The sequence below is a fragment of the Perissodus microlepis genome, unplaced genomic scaffold, assembly GCF_051167445.1.
Source record: "Perissodus microlepis isolate ML-2025 ecotype Zambia unplaced genomic scaffold, ASM5116744v1 scaffold_39, whole genome shotgun sequence".
Lineage (NCBI taxonomy): Eukaryota > Metazoa > Chordata > Actinopteri > Cichliformes > Cichlidae > Perissodus > Perissodus microlepis.
Genome location: NW_028182061.1, coordinates 19,397 through 40,022, shown reverse-complemented (window position 1 = coordinate 40,022; position 20,626 = coordinate 19,397). Strand labels below are relative to the sequence as shown.

The window sequence follows — 20,626 nt, the reverse complement described above, 5'->3', positions numbered from 1 at the left end:
TGTCGGATATTAAGAGTAAACAAGAGAGTAAACAAGAGGATGACACTCAGATGCAAGCAGAGAAAAGAAGCATCGAATTTACGCCAAAAGGTTTGGATTTGTATATAAAGACATGCCAAGAAAAGCGGAGTTCAATGTGTAAGCAAGCATCTAAGTACATGGGGAAAACTTCTGCTTTAATGACCTCACATGAGAAGGTTAAGGAAGTGTCTTCTGAATTTGGGAAGTTTATTAAATGCTATCAAGATGCAAAGGAGGAAAACTGCTTCAGTTATTCTCTCAGATTAGTTTCATATTTTCTGCATCAGATTTGAGTGAGATCCTGGAATGAAGACAGAAGAAAAGACTTTGTTCAAAGTTTGATTTATAGTCAAACCTTCCAGTTTATTCACACAATAAAACATCAACACAATATATGAAGTCATTCATTAAAATCACAGTTTTTCCTCATTTGTTTGATGATTTTGACAAAAACAAACACAAACACACACACATGGTCTGCCATACTCATAAAGAGAAATGTCGACATTTTTCAATACAAATATTCCAGAAACATTTAGAGGATAGAGAAGTTTACATTTTCATGTGGAGAAATATTTTAGTAAATCAAAATGATGATGAGCAGTGATAGCCTCCATAAACAGTCACAGGAAAGATCTCCTTTAAAAACTCAGAAACATCAAGAGAACAACTAGAAGATGTGGAGGTACCACCCATAATGTTTGACTGACAGCTGATCTCTGTGCAGAAATGATGGAGAGAAAATAAAATGAAACTAAAACACAGATTTAAACCCACAATATGAAAGACTTTAGTCTATTTCACTTTAATCAACTCAGCAGTGACTCCATAATCATAAAACAAAAGTCCAGCATAGAGCGGCTGAGTGAATGTGGTCTGGACTCTGTGGAGGAGAGTCATGGTTTCAGAGACGCTGTAGAAGGACAAAATACCTGCTCTGTGATCCAGGTACACTCCTACTCTGGAGGAACGAGGACCTGAGACAGGAGTTTGGATGTTGTTGTACATAAATGTATAACTGTTGTTGATACAATTTAATGACCAAGATTTGTCATTACGTCCAAATACACATTCATTACCCCATCCTTTTCTGCTGATATTCTTGTATGCGACTGCTACATAAACTCCTCCCCCTCTCCACTCCACCTCCCAGTAACAACGTCCAGTCAGACTCTCTCTACTCAGGATCTGCCACAATCCAGTGAATCTGTCTGGATGATCAGAATAAGACCGATGTTCTTCCATTACTGTTACTTTTCTGTTCCCCTCTGATAATAACAGCCAGTTGAATGCTGTGTTTGGATCCAGTGTGATTTCACATGAATATTTTAAGAATCCAGCTCTGGTCTTTGGCTCTGCTGGTGGATCTGACAGTAAAACATCCACTTCAGTGACTGTCAGTGAGATGTTTGTCCATTCCTCTCTCAGAATGTCCTGTAGTTTATCTCTGACCTCTGACACAGCTGCTGTCACATCCTCAAAGTAGCTCAGAGGACGGATATTGATGCTGGATGAGTCTGTAGACTCACTGAGTGCTGACAGTGAGGGGTAGTTGTGTAGAAACTGGATGTGATCCTCTGTGTGTGAGAGCTGCTTCAGCTCAGCATCTTTCCTCTTCAGCTCAGTGATCTCCTGCTCCAGCTTCTCCTGAAGCTCTTTGACTCGACTCACTTCAGTTTCCTGCTGGGATCTGATCTGCTGTTTCACATCAGAGCTTCTTTTCTGGATGAGATGGATCAGCTCAGTGAAGATCTTCTCACTGTGCTCCACTGTTTGATCAGCAGACTGATTGATGGCCTCCACCTCCTGTTGAAGCAGCTTCACATCTTTCTCTCTGTCCTGGATTCTCTGCTGGATGTTTTGTCGACTCACCTCCAGCTCTCTCTGCCTCTCAGTCCTTTCTGCTGCAGCTGAGACTGTGTCGTGGCCTTTATGTTCATCCACAGAGCAGAGATAACAGATACTCTGCTGATCAGTACGGCAGAACATCTTCATCACCTCATCATGACGAGAGCAGATGTTCTCCTGGAGCTTCTTGGAGGGCTCCACCAGCTTGTGTTTCTTTAATGGAGCCACATCATAATGAGTCTGAAGGTGTTTCTCACAGTAAGATGCCAGACAGACTAAACAGGACTTGAAGGCTTTCATTTTTCTTCCAGTGCAGAAATCACAGGCCACATCTTCAGGTCCAGCATAGCAGTGATCAGCAGGAGCAGCTTGGAGTCCAGTCTTCTTCAGCTCCTCCACTAAATCTGCTAACATGGTGTTTTTCTCCAGGACAGGCCTCGCTGTGAAAGTCTGTCTGCACTGAGGGCAGCTGTAGATTTTCTTCTTTTCCTCTTCATCCCAGAAGCTTTTAATACAGTTCATGCAGTAGCTGTGTCCACAGGGAATAGCCACCGGATCCTTCAGTAGATCCAAACAGACTGAACAGCAGAATTTTGTTTGGTCCATTTGATTCATGTGCTGTGCCGTTTCACCGTCTCTCAGTGACTGTCAGACAGTTTCACTTCCTCTGAACAGAAACAACCTTTGTGCTCTGAAGGGAAACAGATCTCTGCTCTTGTTCACCTCCTACAGGAAATGAGGCTCACCAGCAACTGCATTTACACCATGTTGTTTAGACCCATCCTGATACAGACACATCTGTGAAGGGAGGCACTAAAGAAATATTCTTACAGAGCGACCAAGAGCCAATCACATGATGCAGGGTGTGGTATGTTTGGTTACAGCATGCAGTAACAAGTCTGACCCAGATAAACTAGTTTAACTGGTTTAAACTGTTAAAATTAGTTTCAACTGGGTCAGCCCAGTTTAAGTTTTCTTGAGTTATGACAGTCAACACTCAGCAAGTTCATTTTATATTTCAAAAAGTTCAGCAAAGTTTAGGATGCTGTGATGAATAAAAATAAATAAAACTTTATATTTTGACATTTTCTAATCTTAGTTCATTCTCACACTTACAGAATGATGCATGGGAACAACTGACTCCACTAAATCAAACAGAAAATCGCAGATTGCTGGATCGAAGATGGCGCCGATGTGTATGTCTTGCCGTCTGTTCCTCCAAATTTCTGTTTTAATGTTTTTATTCTGCTATGATGTAGACTCCCTGCTGGTCTATGATCTTCGACTATCCCCCAATACGCCGGTGTGTAGACCGGGAAATGCACACAAAATACCGCCTCCGCTCCTGTCGTTGGTTCTTACTCACCTGCTCCGTGTACCTGTGCCGTCTCTGCGGAAGCGAGGTCGCCGTCGCGGCAAACGGAGTGGGAGATTAGTGAAACTGAAGGCCTGTCTGGCGTTTGGTTTTGCTGTCCCTGGCGTTGCCTGTCGCCCCCCTTTTCCCTGGCATCTTCGTAAGCCATCCTATACGTATCTGGTGCCGCTCGCTGGCTCTGAGCTGTTCCCGCCCGGCCACCCCCTGCCTCCCTGTCCATGGCAGCGCGGAGTGAATCTGCAAAACCTGCGTTATGTTGCACGAGCTTCTAAGTCTGGTGACTATTCAACTCCGGCCAAATTTGGCCTGGTAAACGCCGGTATCGAATAAGACTTTTATCCTTAAGGAATATTTTTTGTCACAGTACTTGGACTTTCTCTGCCTAACTGAGACGTGGATAACTGCTGGTGATTCCAGCGCCTTTGCAGAACTTTTGCTGCTATTTTAATGTTCCACGCAGATCTGGTCGAGGTGGAGGAGTAGCTACTATCTTCAGAGATCGCTACAAGTGTAAACAGCTTTCATTGGAATTTTATTTTTCCAGTTTTGAACTGTTACTGTTTGAAATAGAGATTGACAGACCACGTGACTTTCGTGCATTGCATGCCGGGTACGAGTGGCAACAACATCAAGACACTGCATCAAACACTAGCATTTCCAGCACCGGTAATCATTAATTCTGCGGTTTTAATCCCTACTTGCATTTTATTTACCCCCAAAACAGTTATGTACAAAACGACGAAGAACTCGGCAGGTCCGTACGAAGACAGACTTGACGAAAAGGCCAAAAAAAAAAAGTACGAGGAAAAAATCAAAGGAGTGAAAGGGTCAGACCCATACGAGCATACAGAGTGGAGTAAGCACGTTAGCGTGCTGCCCAACTTTCATCATGCACATATTTAATATTATATGATCCTGAGTGAAGTGTGAGTGCATACACTCACAAAATGTTTAGTAACTTTAGATCCCTGCAACAAGCCCAGGTCCAGTTTACTTTGGTGATTTGGACTATTCCATTTCACTGCTGTTGTTACATTTTTGTTCTTTATCTCCTGTACAGGCCAACACAATCTATTTGTTGTTTCAGGTTGTAGTGTTACACAACATTTTCAGATCTAATAGAAAAAAAGTGTTTTGTAATTCATTCATTTTTTCTTTATTTATAAATGGCATTATTGTTTCATTCTATTATAGAATCTTACAAGAAAGAGGCAAACTTGTATTCCATCATGCTTTATTAGCTGCTTCGGTGAAAAACAAATCAACAATGAGAAAAAAAACCAACATACTGGAAAACAGTTATTCATCACTTGCTTGCTTCAATACAACACTTGGGCACATATATGCAGACTTTTTGTGGCTGTTTTGATATCGCTCTCTCTCTTAACCGATCAAATCTCGCTGTGGTAGCAGCTTTACACTCGGTATGACCCAGGTTGATAGAGGGTGCCCAGTCTGGATCGCATTCCAGCATTTTGTAGGCTGATTTTTCTATAAAACACATCAAAAATTGGCAAAAATTAGCCCGCAAAGCCACAGCGAACAAAGCAGCAACGAATTCAATTCAAATCAATATAAGACTTATTTGTAACCTACATCAACAATGATGTTATGATAAATTACGTAATAACTACAACAGAAGACTTACCTTTGTGGAAATGCTTGGAGCAGACTAACATGTGAGCTGGAGTGTTCTGAAACGTTATATTTGGTCTGCAATCCAGGCCATCCGTCGCCTCTTTGTTACTTCGGAAACGTTAAACAATTTCTCTTCCACGACGTAATCCGATAACAACCGATCTCTTTACCGTCGGCTTCCCGTGGCTGTCATGCGACCAGCTATTGCAGTTAATAATACAACAGCTTTTTGTCATTTTTTGTGTTTCTTTTTATCGCTGTGTGACTGTTTTCATGTGAAAGCCTGCGTGCGCTAGTACCGCTTGCCACTCGTTCCCAGAATCCTTTGCGGTTTTGCCCCTGAATGACGTCACATTTTCAATCTCTATAGCCTGTTCTCCCCCTGTACTGTGCACAATAATATACAGGGCCCCAAAATTCAGTAAGGACTTTATAAAGGAATTTGCTGCATTTCTAACTGAAGTCACGATAAAATATGACTCCTTTCTTATTGTTGGGGATTTTAATATTCATGTGTGCTGTCCAGATAAGCCGATGGTTTAAGACTTTTTGAATCTTACTGATTCTTTTAATTTAGTTCGATGTGTGTCTGCACCCACGCAACAGTGTGGCCACACTCTCGATCTGGTTGTAGCGCACTTATTGCCTGTTTTTAATCTGAAAGTCTCTGATCCTGTTTTCTCTGATCATATGCCGGTTCTGTTTGACATCTCTTTATCTAGAAATGAATTCAGGGGGCATGTCCCTGCTAAGACATTTCGTTTGTTAAATTCTTCCACTGCAGCACGGTTCTCCACCTACTATAATCAGTTCTCCATTCCTGAGACCAGGGGCGATTCGTGGATCAGAGCTTTGAGGGGGCTGAGCACCTAGAGAGCTGCCCAGCCAGGCAAGATAAACTTTACTCATCACGATGAGACTTCTTCCCTGTCTCTGTCAGTCCCTGCATCCTTAAATGTCTCCAGTTGTCCTGAGTTTCCTCTGAGTGTCTCCTTGGTGCATTTAAACCCCTGTTCCTCCCTGTCCTTGTCGTCTGTTGTCTTCATCTCCGTTATTAGTCATCATAATTTTACCATCTCTGTGCAAGTCTCTAAATTTCTTTATTAAATCATAAGATTCTTAAATTCATCAAGTTTCTCTGTGTCTGGGTCCTCGTCACAAAACATGACATCACTGTTTTGTACATTTTAACACAATTTAATCCCCACATTTGTGAAAGAAAAGCAAAACACGTTTTTAAAGTATATAACAAAACCATCAAATCAGATAAAGGTTATTTAAATGCTGCAAATGAAGAATGGATTGAAATAAAAAAAAAAAACATATCCTAACCGTAATTACTGAGGGAGAATGATGCTCACAGTAAATGAGAAGTAAACTGAGTGCATTTTTTGGACAGAGGTTCACTTTTAATGTGTGTGTATAATACAATACAGATATATAAAAATACACTCCAAAAATAGAGTCCTTGAAATGTACAAATGTACAAAATATTGATATAAAATTACAAAAATGGAGGCAACTTTGCCTGTGGTACGGTGTATACTATGTATGAAAAAGATCTTTACTGCAGATACTACTATGGCTCTGCAGATGTTTTCTTTTATTTTAACCTATGTCGCCTCACCTTGAAGTTGGCAAATCTGTCTGTCACTTTTGGTGGTCAACTCTCTCAAGCAGGTTAACAGTTTCTCTTGTGCCTGTCACTGTTCCCTGTCTGGTTCCTTACCTGGTTCTTCCTGACCTTGTACTTTCTCCTCACGTTCCCCTCTTTCCTCCTCTCTCCCTCTTTGGACTGACAATCATACACAAATAGATTGTATTCAATTAGATGAAAAAATTACATTAATATGAAAAAATTTAATATGAAATTTTTTTTTTATTAAGATCACTAATAAAAGTCCTCTCTCAGTGTACTTTCAACAAAAGGCAAATAACCAAACCACATGTACATCTAATAAAAGATATAAATATTGAAACACTGATCCAACATTATCCTTTATTGATGGATCATTTGTTCTTACACTTTTACCTGAATGTGGCTCCTGGGTTTAATTTCGGCACATATGACAAAATAACCAGCTTCTCTCATTCCATTTCAAACAGGACAGTGGTAACAGCAGCAGGCTACTGACAATTTTAAGTTTTAGATTTTAAATAGGCTGTATAACTTTCAATGGGAGCAACAGGGCGGTCAAATGTGGCTGATTTTACTACAGAGCAGGACGGATTGTAGGGTAGCAAATATCGTCGGAAAACACATTTTTAACACTGCAGGTTACCTGGTGTAATGTTTTTCAGCTAAAAAGAAACATGGTCTGACTCCTACCTAACTATATAAAGAGTAACTGAAGGTTAAATGCAGCTAATATGTCCTGTTTTAAGCCAGGCACTTACACCTCCGCTCCGCTGCGTCTCAGCCACCATAGCTCTGGCACCAAGGGTGCTAGAGCCAGAGTAGGGGAGAGGCGAGCTGGAACAAACCATTTTGGGAGGGGGGAGGGGTTATCTATACTTTTGTTGTTAAAATGTTACGTCTCAACCAAGTACTGTGTGCTTTTTACATTTTTAGTAGTGTGTCACACAAACAGCAAATATTGTCAGAGAAGTAAGAAATCTTTGGGGGGCTTTGATTCATTCAAAAATGGGCTAAAATCAACCCTGCCTGAGACGCTCCAATACGTAGAGGAACTCAGTTTTTGGTTTCATACCACTTGTCAGACTGTCTTGGATATTGTTGCCCCTCTAAAAATCAGGCATCCTAAGACTACGTTTGAACATTGGTTGAATGATGAAACCCGTGCTGCGAGGCGTGAATGTCGTAGGACTGAGCGGAGATGGAAAAAAGATAACTTACTGGTCTCCTTACAAAATTTAAGAGAGCACTGGGCCTTATATCAGCTTACAATAAAGAAGCAAAGCGGAAATACTTTGCAAACATTATTATGGTGAATTATCAGAAACCACATATATTGTTTAAGTCAATTGAGACTATTTTAAGCCCTCCCTCTGCTCTTAGTTTTGAGCCTTCACATGAAATGTGTGAAAAGTTTCTGCACTTCTTTATAAACAAGGTAGCCTCGGCTAGGGCGCGGATTATTTTTCCCACATCTGACCCCTCTGATCTTCCAATTTTCTCAGCTGTCTTGCAACAGTTTGAGTTGGTTACTCTTGCTCAGCTACAGGAGGTGGTGGATCATTTAAAGCCTGTAGGCTCACCTTACGATGCTATCCCTCCCCGTTTTCTGAAAGAAGTTTTTCCTACCATAGGTCCAACTATTTTAACCATTTTAAATATCAGCCTTACCTCAGGTGTGGTTCCAAAGGATTTCAAAGATGTAATTGTGCAGCCACTTCTTAAGAAACCTGGGCTAGATACAAACGCTGTTGAAAATTTTAGACCAATATCTAAGCTGCCCTTTTTATCTAAAGTCTTGGAAAAAATTGTATATGACCAATTGATCCCATACTTGAATGCACAAAATGTTCAGGAGATTTTTCAATCTAGTTTTAAAGCAATGCATAGCACTGAATCAGCACTTTTAAGAATTTTTAATGATAGATTTTCATCATGTGATTCTGGTGAAAGTGTCATTCTTATTTTACTCGATTTAACTGCTGCATTTGACACTGTAGACCATGAAATTTTAATCTCACATTTGGAGCAGTGTGTCGGTGTAACAGGTGTGGCTCTGAAATGGTTCAGGTCTTACTTAACAAATCGAACCTTTTCAGTTCGCTTAGGAAACTGTGAGTCCTCCCGTGCTCCGTTGTCTCATGGAGTACCACAGGGTTCCATTCTGGGCCTTGTTTTCGCTTTATTTACTTCCATTGGGCTCAATTCTTAGGAAACACGGACTCTCTTTTCACTGTTATGCAGATGACTGCCAGATTTATGTTCCTCTTAAAAAGAAAGATGGGTCGTCTGTAAATCGTTTGCAAACATGTCTGGAGGACGTCAAGTCGTGGTTGGCGCTAAACTTTCTTTGTTTTAATGATTCTAAAACTGAAGTAATGGTGTTCAGACCTGCCTCTACTGCTGTTCCGTGTGTTGATTTGCAATCCCTGAAATCATTCTGTAAACCAGAGATTGTTAATCTGGGTTTTAAAATGGATTCTGAGCTTAAGCTTGAAAGCCAGATCGGGTTGGTTGTAACGTCTAGTTTCTTTCATCTGAGGCCAAAATTAAGCACTTACTTGCGAGACAACAATTTGAAACAGTAATCCATGCTTTTGTAACCGTTCGGCTGGATTACTGTAATTCTCTTTATTTTGGGGTGAGTGGATCTTCTGTTTTTCGACTACAGCTAGTTCAGAATGCTGCTGCACGCCTTTTAACTGGCACTCGTAGATGCGAGCATATCACCCCAGTTTTATATTCACTTCATTGGCTGCCCGTGCATTTTAGGATCCATTTTAAGCTGCTTTTATTTGTTTTTAAATGTTTGTCCAATGCTGCCCCTCTGTACCTCTCTGAGCTTCTTCATACCTTCCCGGTCCCTCAGGTCGGCAGACCAGCTCCTCTTGAGTGTGCCTAGGACTAATCGTAAGCTCAGAGGGGATCGGGCGTTTGATGTGGCAGCACCAAAATTGTGGAATGAGTTGCCTTTACATGTTAGACAGGCACCTTCCTTATCTGTTTTTAAATCACGTCTTAAAACATATTAGATTAGAAGGGCCAGCTCTGTTCTAGGATGCCCTCTGGACCCAGTGGAGGTGGTGAGTGACAGGAGAATGGTGGCTAAGCTGTCGTCCCTGATGGACAACATCTCCCACCCCATGCAGGAGACTGTGACAGCACTGAGCAGCTCCTTCAGTGGCTGCGGCACCCACGGTGTGGGACGGAGAGATTTCGCAGGTCTTTCCTCCCCACTGCTGTCAGACTCCACAACAAAGACTCCAACTGATCAAACACACACATCCACACATGTGCAATAACACTAAGTGCAATACTCTTTTTCTGACAAAGTTGTATTTTTACTCAGTTGTATAAAGCATTTGCATTCTATTTTTATCCTATTGTATATTTTATTCTATTTATTCTACTGTATATAGTATTTTATTTTGTTCTATTCTGTACAATTGTGTACAGTATTTTATTCTTATTGTATTCTAATTTTGCTATATAACTTTTGCACTGTCCACTTCCTGCTGTGACAAAACAAATTTCCCACGTGTGGGACTAATAAAGGTTATCTTATCTTATCTTAAATTTATTTACCTTGGCTTTCAGCACAGCAGGACTTGTTGATGTCTCTTAATATGTTTTCTTATTAATTATATTATTTTTAATTTTAAGATATTTTATATGTAATTTAAACTGTTTTCTCTCTGTTTTATATTTGTAGCACTTTGGTCAACATTGTTGGATGTAAAGTGCATTATAAATAAAGATGCTATGCTATGTTCATATGACATTACTGCCATCATGATCATTTAATAGACACAAATATTTAAATTTAGCAATAACAAATGCAGATCGCTCCACAATGTTTACAAAAACAAACAAACAAAACATTATTTTGTAGTCTTTCCTGTGTACACAGTCACAGTGGATTTTAAATTAAAACATCAAGATGTGCTTGAAATGTAAACTTTAAAGTTTAATTCAAGGTTTTAGTAAAATTTTGCCTGAACTGTTTAGTAATTTTTCACAGTGTCCATGTCAGTAATTCATTCAAATGTATTTTGGTCTTAAACTGATCCAGTAAATGTAACTTTTTCTCACCTACTTAATCGAGTATTTTAGTTGTTTAACTGTCATTATAACTAAACTGAACATCCAAAGCTTTACTCACTGCAGTTTTGTTGTGCAGTTATAGCAGCACTTTGAATCATCCACAGTTTTATAGAACTGTCTGTTGAATTGTTGTTTTGTTTGTTGCAATGCTTGCTTTTATTTAAACATTGATGATAATTTGATGTATTTGATTATTTATTACTGTCTGTCTGATTATATGTCTTTAATCAGTAAAGTCTCGCTTTGCTAGAAATAAATCAATAAATAATAAAATTGTAAACATGCAGCTGTATGTTAGAAGTCAAAGGGTCCTTAAGTCTTCTGTAAATTGACGGGGATCAAATGAAGGACACAAGTATCTGTTCTTACTCTAATAAATGCTGCTTTAATATCCAACAGACTATTTTCCTTCCTCATCAGCAGTAAACAGCTCGACTGCGTCTGTGCATTTGTGTCCTCCATACTTGTTTACACAGACATCTCAGGCTTGATGCCACGATGCAGTGTAGAAACCTGACAACCCTCTGACTCATGTTCAAATGTTCAAGGACATTTCTCAGGATCATGTATGACCCCTTTTTGACATTTGGACTTTCATTAATAATATTTGTGTTTCTGAGTCATTTTTGTGGAGACTTCTGTCCAACGTAGTGTCCAAATGAAGCCTGAAGCTTTTCTTCACCCTCTTGTCAGATGGTCAGCAACAAAACTCTGTTCCAACCAATGTCTGATAAGAGATGAGACACAGCAGCTGAGCAAATGATCATTTCATGCTGAAGACATCCTCAGACAGAATTAAATACATACATAAACACAGCCTGGTGCCAATAACACAGCTAATGACACTGCTGTATCACTGGCTTTACTGATTAAAGACCATATCTGAAGGAAATCTTTGAACACAACAGAAAGTGACCTTTTAAACCTGCGACACTGATGCTGCATTCAAGGACCATTAAAAACATTGTAAAGGACTTAAGAACATCAAGAAAATGTGACTTGTTTCTCTGTAATGAAGCTGTTTTAGTGAAGAAAGTTGAAAGGTCACAGAGCGACTGCTGAATCTTCTGCTCTAAACATGAACTCTGAACTTTGTGATGCTTCAGGAGGAAAACTGCTTCAGTTATTCTCTCAGATTAGTTTCATATTTTCTGCATCAGATTTGAGTGAGATCCTGGAATGAAGACAGAAGAAAAGACTTTGTTCAAAGTTTGATTTATAGTCAAACCTTCCAGTTTATTCACACAATAAAACATCAACACAATATATGAAGTCATTCATTAAAATCACAGTTTTTCCTCATTTGTTTGATGATTTTGACAAAAACAAACACAAACACACACACATGGTCTGCCATACTCATAAAGAGAAATGTCGACATTTTTCAATACAAATATTCCAGAAACATTTAGAGGATAGAGAAGTTTACATTTTCATGTGGAGAAATATTTTAGTAAATCAAAATGATGATGAGCAGTGATAGCCTCCATAAACAGTCACAGGAAAGATCTCCTTTAAAAACTCAGAAACATCAAGAGAACAACTAGAAGATGTGGAGGTACCACCCATAATGTTTGACTGACAGCTGATCTCTGTGCAGAAATGATGGAGAGAAAATAAAATGAAACTAAAATACAGATTTAAACCCACAATATGAAAGACTTCAGTCTATTTCAGTTTGATCAACTCAGCATAGTCTCCAGGATAAATTAAATTATCGTAAAGCCTCAGTCCAGCATAGAGCGGCTGAGTGAATGTGGTCTGGACTCTGTGGAGGAGAGTCATGGTTTCAGAGACGCTGTAGAAGGACAAAATACCTGCTCTGTGATCCAGGTACACTCCTACTCTGGAGGAACGAGGACCTGAGACAGGAGTTTGGATGTTGTTGAACCAAAATGTATAACTGTTGTTGATACAATCTAATGCCCAAGATTTGTCATTACGTCCAAATACACATTCACTCCCTGCTCTGCTGATACTCTTGTATGCAACTGCTACATAACCTCCTCTCCCTCTCCACTCCATCTCCCAGTAACAACGTCCAGTCAGACTCTCTCTGCTCAGGACCGACCACGATCCAGTGAATCTGTCTGGATGATCAGAATAAGACTGTTGTTGATTCATTAATGTTACTTTTCTGTTCCCCTCTGATAATAACAAATATATCCGTGCTGTGTTTGGATCCAGAGTGATGTCACGTGAATATTTTAAGAATCCAGCTCTGGTCTTTGGCTCTGGTTGTGACAGTGAAACATCCACTTCAGTGACTGTCAGTGAGATGTTTGTCCATTCCTCTCTCAGAATGTCCTGTAGTTTATCTCTGACCTCTGACACAGCTGCTGTCACATCCTCAAAGTAGCTCAGAGGACGGATATTGATGCTGGATGAGTCTGTAGACTCACTGAGTGCTGACAGTGAGGGGTAGTTGTGTAGAAACTGGATGTGATCCTCTGTGTGTGAGAGCTGCTTCAGCTCAGCATCTTTCCTCTTCAGCTCAGTGATCTCCTGCTCCAGCTTCTCCTGAAGCTCTTTGACTCGACTCACTTCAGTTTCCTGCTGGGATCTGATCTGCTGCTTCACATCAGAGCTTCTTTTCTGGATGAGATGGATCAGCTCAGTGAAGATCTTCTCACTGTGCTCCACTGTTTGATCAGCAGACTGATTGATGGCCTCCACCTCCTGTTGAAGCAGCTTCACATCTTTCTCTCTGTCCTGGATTCTCTGCTGGATGTTTTGTCGACTCACCTCCAGCTCTCTCTGCCTCTCAGTCCTTTCTGCTGCAGCTGAGACTGTGTCGTGGCCTTTATGTTCATCCACAGAGCAGAGATAACAGATACTCTGCTGATCAGTACGACAGAACATCTTCATCACCTCATCATGACGAGAGCAGATGTTCTCCTGGAGCTTCTTGGAGGGCTCCACCAGCTTGTGTTTCTTTAATGAAGCTGGAAAGAAAAGCATCTGGACTTCTTTAAGTTTCTTGAAGATGTTTCACCTCTCATCTGAGAAGCTTCTTCAGTTCAGAATTTCTTCAGAGAACTGAAGAAGCTTCTTGAATGAGAGGTGAAACGCTCTTCAAGAAACTTAAAGAAGTCCAGATGCTTTTCTTTCCAAGCTCCTTAGACTGTAGTTAAACTTCACACACTGGACTTGTCAGTCACACGTCCTTCGCCAGTAGGCATTCCCAGAATGATCTTTCCCCTTCTGACGCTTAGAATGACCAAATATGTGCAAAATGGACAATTCAACATGCCACCATGTCAGTCTTTTATTAAATATGACATGAAACAAATGACTGAGCCATTAAATTTGTCACAAAGGTGTTCACCTAATTCCAGGCAAATGGAATAGACTTCTATGGGACCATAAGTCTTTTTGCACTTTGACATTTGTTTTACTTTTCAGATCTGTAACCTATAACTTTTATACTGTATGTGTTTTGATCATAGGAGTCTACGGGGACTTACTTACTTTTAGCACGTTTAGCAGTTGATGTTGGCTTCTTTTTCAGTACTGGAGCTTCCTGCTCATTGAAGACTTTTCTAAAAGGAAATGCTTAATCCAAAATGGCGTTTTAAGGGCTTGGATTAATGTCAATACAGCAAATATTCTTTCTTATGTTAAAAGAACATGGATCTCTGTCAGTGATAACTTCTGACTTTATAACTCAAATTTTAAGAGAGAGCTTCACTGCTAAGCTCTCATCTGTGTGGGTGTCACGGTTCGCTTGAGGACTCACACGCAGGACTCAGAGGCACAGTCAGTATTTATTACAGTTCCACCAGGTGTATATACAAACAGTGCAGGGGATAGTGCTATATACAAAGCGGTGACAGGGAAAAGGCTCCGGGGAAATCCAGGTAGGGAAAAGACACTTGCTCCTCTTCTGACTCTCTCTCCAAACACTCACACAAAAAGGGAATCCGCTCGGGGAATGCAGAGTCGGGTCCAGGGGATCTATGTACAGAAGGAAACACACGTTAGAGGTTTTGCACAGGGAAGCAAAAGAGAACTTGCTCAGAGCCGGGCTGCACTGACGCGAGTCACACACAACGATCCAGCGATGAGTAGAAGCCACTCCCTGGCTTAAATGCTGGCTGCACTGATGAGGCCCAGGTGTTTCCTCTTCAGAGGGGCGTGGGCCGAGGGCGTGAACCCACCATGAGTTCCGCCCTGGCGAGAGAGCGAGAGAGAGAGCAAGAGAGAGAGAGAGAGCAAGAGAGAGAACACTACTAGTCAGCGGCCTGCTGATCCCCTGGCCGTGACAGTGGGGTTCAAATCCCTTATTCAGATTAAGATTTTATGTGACATTACATTGGCACAAAATTTAATTTACCTGAATAATGTGAGTATTGGAGTAAGTACTTGAGTAATTTTTGAATAACTTTAATTTTGTAATGTGCATATTTTATGAATAATGATGTTTCAATACTTTAATCTACTGAATAAGTAAGAATTAGACTTAATAATCTTTTTACTTTAAAAAGGGAAATTGTGTACAATCTTTTATTCTCCAAAATGCACATAATAAAAATGTTTTGGGGAATGTATATGCTTTTTAAAAACCAATTGCTTCTTACCTGATGCATGCTATAACTTTCAGCAAAACTGAACTAAAATTTGTTAACAAGCTTACCAAATAAGAAATGTGTTGTGAATTTTCTTTGCAGAGCGACTGGAAAGCCGGCTGTTATCAAAGCCCACATGCCCTAAAAAGGAGGGCGCGCTGGCCAGTAATGAGTTCATCACTAAGTTTAAGATAAGAGTTGATCAGAATAGAGGCGATGATGAAAGTCTGGAGCATCAGTTGGAGGCTGCCAACCTGTCTGATGAATCGTTCGAGGCCCAGACAGAAGTCAACGGACAAATATGATCACAGACATTTTAAAAACGCGAGTTGAGAGTTAAGGGGGAAAAATATTGTAATAAGTATATATTTGAATTGCACACTAAGATATAAAGTGATGGCAGCGAGCACAGTGTTGCAGGATTTAATTAAAAACACATCTGACTAAGACCAACTGAAATTTAGAGTTGTGTATAATAAAGTTTATTCATGATTAATAAAACAAATCTGTAATATTTTTCTTTCTCTTTTGTCCATTTGAATCTCGCTACAGCTTAAATAAAAGAAAAGAATGTGTTTTGAATAAATCAAACTCTATTCTCTCTTTTTCTTTCTTTCTTTTTTTCTTGGTGGGTTTTCTTTTGCAATCAAACGCAACATTATACAATTATATAGTATAGTAAGAAATATCCTTTAACTTAATTTAGTATTTGTTTTTTAATTTTTGTTTTTATTGTTTCCCCTTCAGTTTTGTGCTTATAACATGTTCTAATCTGACATATTATGCAGTAAATTATTTTTGCAATAACTTAACAGGCCATTGTGGGAGCCAACATTCACTTATCAAAGACATATTTGTATATTCTGTGGGCTGCTTTATGGTTGTGTCATTTAGAAACATAAGCCACAACAGACTTCCACCGGAGAGTACTTAAAAATGTATTTTTATGTAAAGATATTTTAATTAACTACTATATTAAGAGAGAACCTATTGTTACATGGATTAATTGTACAAACTGTAGAGAAATAAGTTTAAGCGTGCAACTTTTTATTCATTTTTAACTGTATTAATGTTTTTATGTTGATACAGCCGCCTCATATCTGTTTCCTCAGTGTTTTTTAAACCATGTACTCCATCTATGAGTAAGAACATGAATAAATTCCTTTCCAAATTTGTAGTTCTTTTTTCCAACTGTTTTTAGTATATATGTAACATTTCTTTACACACAAATGCAGGTATTCTTTTGCACCAAGACGTTAAAGAAATGCTAAGAAAAAATGAAAATACTACATTGCAACCTGTGTGTGTGTGTATATATATCTGTATCTATATAGATATAGATATATATGTGTATTCGTACCCTTTTTTCATCATCTAGTTTCCTGTGCCAGATCTTCTACTGATCCACTGAGGCAGACATGTAAAAAAACATGAACTAAAGCATATTTCTGTATATAAACAGGACTTTAAATCTTTATCAACAGCTACTTTAGAGGAAATTCTTCAATAAACTGCAACCAAAGGCTCAACTCAGAGGACAAAATCCAACCTGTTATAAATAGTGTGACAGCAAACTTTCTCTTGTGTAAAGTTACAAATAGGAGTAATTATCCACAGGAGCTTTTATACATAATGAAGTTATAATTCGTCCTGTAGAAATTGTACATTTAAGCTATATAGTTCCCGCTGTGATAACTCTGCTATGAATGCCTCTTATTAACTTTTATGCTTTTACAACCCACTATGAGCAAACACTCAGCAACAGTGGGAAGGAAAAACTCCCTTCTTGAAGGAAAAAACCTCTGGTAGAACCAGGAAATCTGTCTAAACTAGTTGGGGGTTAGAGCAACAGATGCAAGTCTTCAGATCATTTGCAGTGTGACTGTCTTTGTGCACACTTTAACCTGATTCAGTTTTCTTATTTGTCAAAATGCACCATGGGTAAAAAAAAACAAAACAAAATAGTAATGAAGGAGAATCCTCAGCAAAGATGAATTAAACAAGTTTTATTTTGATCAAATTTTACGTTAAGTAAAACACATCTTTATTTGATGACTTTAATGTCATCAAATAAAGACAGTTTTGATGGAGCTCCTGACCCAGCCCAAGCTCTCTATGAAGACGAGGAAAAACTCCCCAGGGGGCCAGATCGATGGGAAGAAACCTCGGGAAAGCCCATTCAAAGAGAGATCCCCTTTCCTGGGATGGCTGGGGGGGTTACAGGAACTCCAAAAAAGCTAAATTTTTATTTATTTATTTTTTAAGATTGACCCATTCTATCTATTCCTGTCCAACAGAAAAAAGAAAGGAAGTTACTACAATGTATCATACTTATATGATAAGGTGTGAATTGTGTGTTTGTGTGTGTTATCTTAGCCAGGGGTGAAGCTGGAGCTCCTCCAGTGTTGGGCGCTTCTCCGGGACTGTAGTTAAACATGCGTCCAAGAAATTCCGGCATTCTTGAAAGAAAGAAAAGATCAAAAAGATGAAGATGATAGTTCTAGTGATCCAAGGCATCAGTGAATCTGGAAGTGTGAAGTTTTCTTACCTGTGGACAGACGCTTTTTGATGCTCAGTTTCTTTGTGAGGAACCTCTCGGTACTAAAGTCCCGTGCATGAAGCGCTTCATACAACACCACTCCCATTTGCCACACCGTGGTGGGTCCACACCTGTAGCAGCTCCTCCTGTACCACTCGGGAGGGGTGTGAAGAGGAGTGCCTAACAAACAGACACAATTACAATTTCTTCTAAAACAAAAGACACAAATTGTTACATCTGTGAAAAGCAGGAGCAGAATATGTTACCATAGAAGATGCGATACAGAGATCGCTGCTTAACAAAGCAGCTCAGTCCAAAGTCAATGATGCGAACTCGAGGCACATCTGAGCCGGTCTCAATCAGAATGTTTTCTCCCTTGATGTCCCGATGAAAGATGTGTTTATCCTCAAGTTCCTTTACAGCATCAACTAGTTGCTTCAGAATGACCTGGAAAAGATGAAAAACACAATAATGAGTTAATGCTTTTCTGCCTTGATTGAATGCTGTACAGTCTAAGGTTCTTCCAGTCAACCTACCTTGGCCTTGTCCTCTGATAAAGTTCTTCCATTTTCTGCTTTGTATTTTTGCAGGTCCACAGCGGGGACAGGTCTCTCCAGCACCAGGATCAGCTCTTTGCCAAGGTCGAACCACTCCAGCAAGGACACAGGTGCTGATATTCCCACTGACCCTTCTGCTTCACCTGCAAGTTTAACCATAATGGCCACTTCCACTGAGAGCTTCTTCCCGCTTTCATCCTGAAATATTACAACAAAGTGGATGATGAGGAACGCCGCATTCAATCCAGTAATGTAAAACTAATTCAAGTGTTGGACGCTTACCGCCACTTTGCAGTAGACTTTATTTTTGGGAATGTGTTTGATGGCAACCTAGAAGACACAGAGCATTGGTGAGCATTTCCTCAGTATGACATAATGAAAGGTGGAAACACAGCAGACGTCTCAGTTTACGATATTATCCATTATCTGCGTTACTGCCCGTCTTACTACCATCATCTGAACACTTACTGGAAAACGATCTTCTATCCGGTAGCCAGCAAACACTGCTCCGCAGCCTCCTTCTCCGAGCTGGTGCTCCTCCACATATCTGGCTTGGAATTCACCTGAACAGACAAAACAACAAATCTTGTTTTATTACAGCTGTGACACAAATTACTCTCCTCTGTAGCCTAAATGTTCCTTTTGCCCTTCCCCTGAATATAAAACCCAAGCTGCTTGCTACTTACGTTTTTGGTCTGCCACTGATTTTTTGTCCTGGTCCACATTCCTTTTTTTTTTCTTGGGTGACTCTCTGTTGTCTCCCGCGGCCTTTCTTTTGCCATTTTTTGCGCACACCTGTTTGTTGTTCAAGTCTGGAGATGTGGAAAACACCAAAAGCACATCAGCTCACTGGATGATAGACACAAACACTAAACACTAATATCTTAAACCTAGCAACCACACTTAATCTACCCCCTTATTCAACTAATTAGCCTACCTTTACCAGGGTCCAACGAGGAGGATGCTTGCTCCTTGTCACCGCTCATATGGTCGAGAAGTTTAGCCTTCTTTGCTTTCTTTGTTGTGCCCTCTTCATCTTGCACAACCTTGCGCTTCACTCCTCTGACCACATCTGAGCTGGTGGAAGGACCAGCCTGCTCAGCGACCCTCCTCCTTTTTATTGGGGTCTTCTTTTCAGGACTGGCCTTTCTTTTAGCAGTCCTGCTCTTACAATCTATAAACGACAACAACACAGTGGTGAAAAAGAGTCCCCGACATCAGGACTGGAAGCAGTTTGATGGCAAAGAATTTGAAATTGCTTTTGCTTAAATTATCACAAGTTTATTCTTGGGATAAAAAAACTGACCAGTGCGAATTGATACTAGGTTTACTAAGTCTCAGATCTTGATGACACTTGTTGGTCTGTTTTTACTGTTGAGTCCAAGAATAAACTTATTACATTATTTTACCAAAAGACCGGTAACCTTTCTTTGATTAGACATCTTGTATTAAAGCTATTTTCAATCAAACATATGATTCAATTGCTCCAAAAATGATTCACACAGTGTCAACATTTCTAGGATTTGGATTTTACCAGGATTTTATTTTATTATTTTACTTACCTTGATCTCCTGAATCTTTCTTATCGGCTGGAGTGGTAATTTTTCTTGTTTCCTTTTTCATTGTAATTTCGGAGAACTTTTAAACTCGAAAATGTAAACCGTAATGAGTTAATATTGAGTTAATATTCCTTCAAATGTGCGCCCTTCAAATGCTTGACTTTTCTAACTGAATTCTGTAAGTGAGCTTTATAAGTAAACTCTGGAAACTACGGCAACACAACATAGAATCTTGCCTTTCAGTGACTTCACTGACTGCCAGTAGTTCAAAGTAGTTCACAGAAAAACACTGGCAGACAAAGCCATAATATTTCATATAATTCAATCATTTCATATCAATTAAACAGTTTCTTTCATTATCTTTCATCATTTGTATAAAGACCTCATGTATGGATGACAGTATGAAGATTTGTGGTTGACCACACACTAATAAACACAGTGTCAGCTACATTGTCATCTGATTTAAAGTATTTATTATGTACATTTAACTGTCATGGTACTGAGTCTGCGACCCAGTGTTTTGTGTTTGTTCATTTATATTCATTGATTATTCTTAAGTATGTTTTTGGTTCTCTTTATTGTTTTCTTCTTGTGTTATATTCTTAGGCTTTAGGTTTCTGTTACTTTGCCTTGCCCCTGTGTCCCACGTGTCATGTCTAGTCACTCTTGTTTCCATGTTCCCCAATTTCTCCCCAGTCAGTCATGTCTCTGTGTCAACTCTGTGTCTTTGTAAAAGTCTCTTGTTTGCTGTTTTACTTTGATAGTCTTGTGTGCTATGTTA

The 20,626-nt window shown here is 39.6% G+C and overlaps 2 protein-coding genes across 2 annotated transcripts; both read right to left on the bottom strand.

Annotated features, from left to right (window-relative positions):
* Positions 1-384: 384 nt before the first annotated feature.
* Positions 385-2,741, bottom strand: LOC146360511 (tripartite motif-containing protein 16-like). Its single transcript, XM_084922783.1, has one exon. It carries the CDS (start codon positions 2,482-2,484, stop codon positions 817-819), a length of 1,668 nt encoding a protein of 555 aa, XP_084778909.1. The 5' UTR covers positions 2,485-2,741; the 3' UTR covers positions 385-816.
* A 14,965-nt stretch (positions 2,742-17,706) lies between these two features.
* Positions 17,707-18,709, bottom strand: LOC146360510 (serine/threonine-protein kinase pim-1-like). The gene is made up of 5 exons (XM_084922782.1): positions 18,698-18,709; positions 18,569-18,616; positions 18,266-18,484; positions 17,996-18,176; positions 17,707-17,909 (listed from the first exon to the last, which is right to left on the bottom strand). The coding sequence occupies exons 1-5, from the start codon at positions 18,707-18,709 to the stop codon at positions 17,707-17,709; spliced, it is 663 nt and encodes a 220-aa protein (XP_084778908.1).
* Between the last annotated feature and the right edge of the window lie 1,917 nt (positions 18,710-20,626).

What these genes read in the sequence shown, in the direction of transcription:
- LOC146360510 (XM_084922782.1), bottom strand. An exon ending in TATCAGAGGACAAGGCCAAG is followed by an intron (nt 18,177 to 18,265) that starts GTAGGTTGACTG and finishes CATCTTTTCCAG; the next exon opens with GTCATTCTGAAGCAACTAGT. An exon ending in TCTGTATCGCATCTTCTATG is followed by an intron (nt 17,910 to 17,995) that starts GTAACATATTCT and finishes TCTGTTTGTTAG; the next exon opens with GCACTCCTCTTCACACCCCT.
- LOC146360511 (XM_084922783.1), bottom strand. Translation starts at nt 2,484, where the DNA reads ATGAATCAAATGGACCAAACAAAATTCTGCTGTTCAGTCTGTTTGGAT.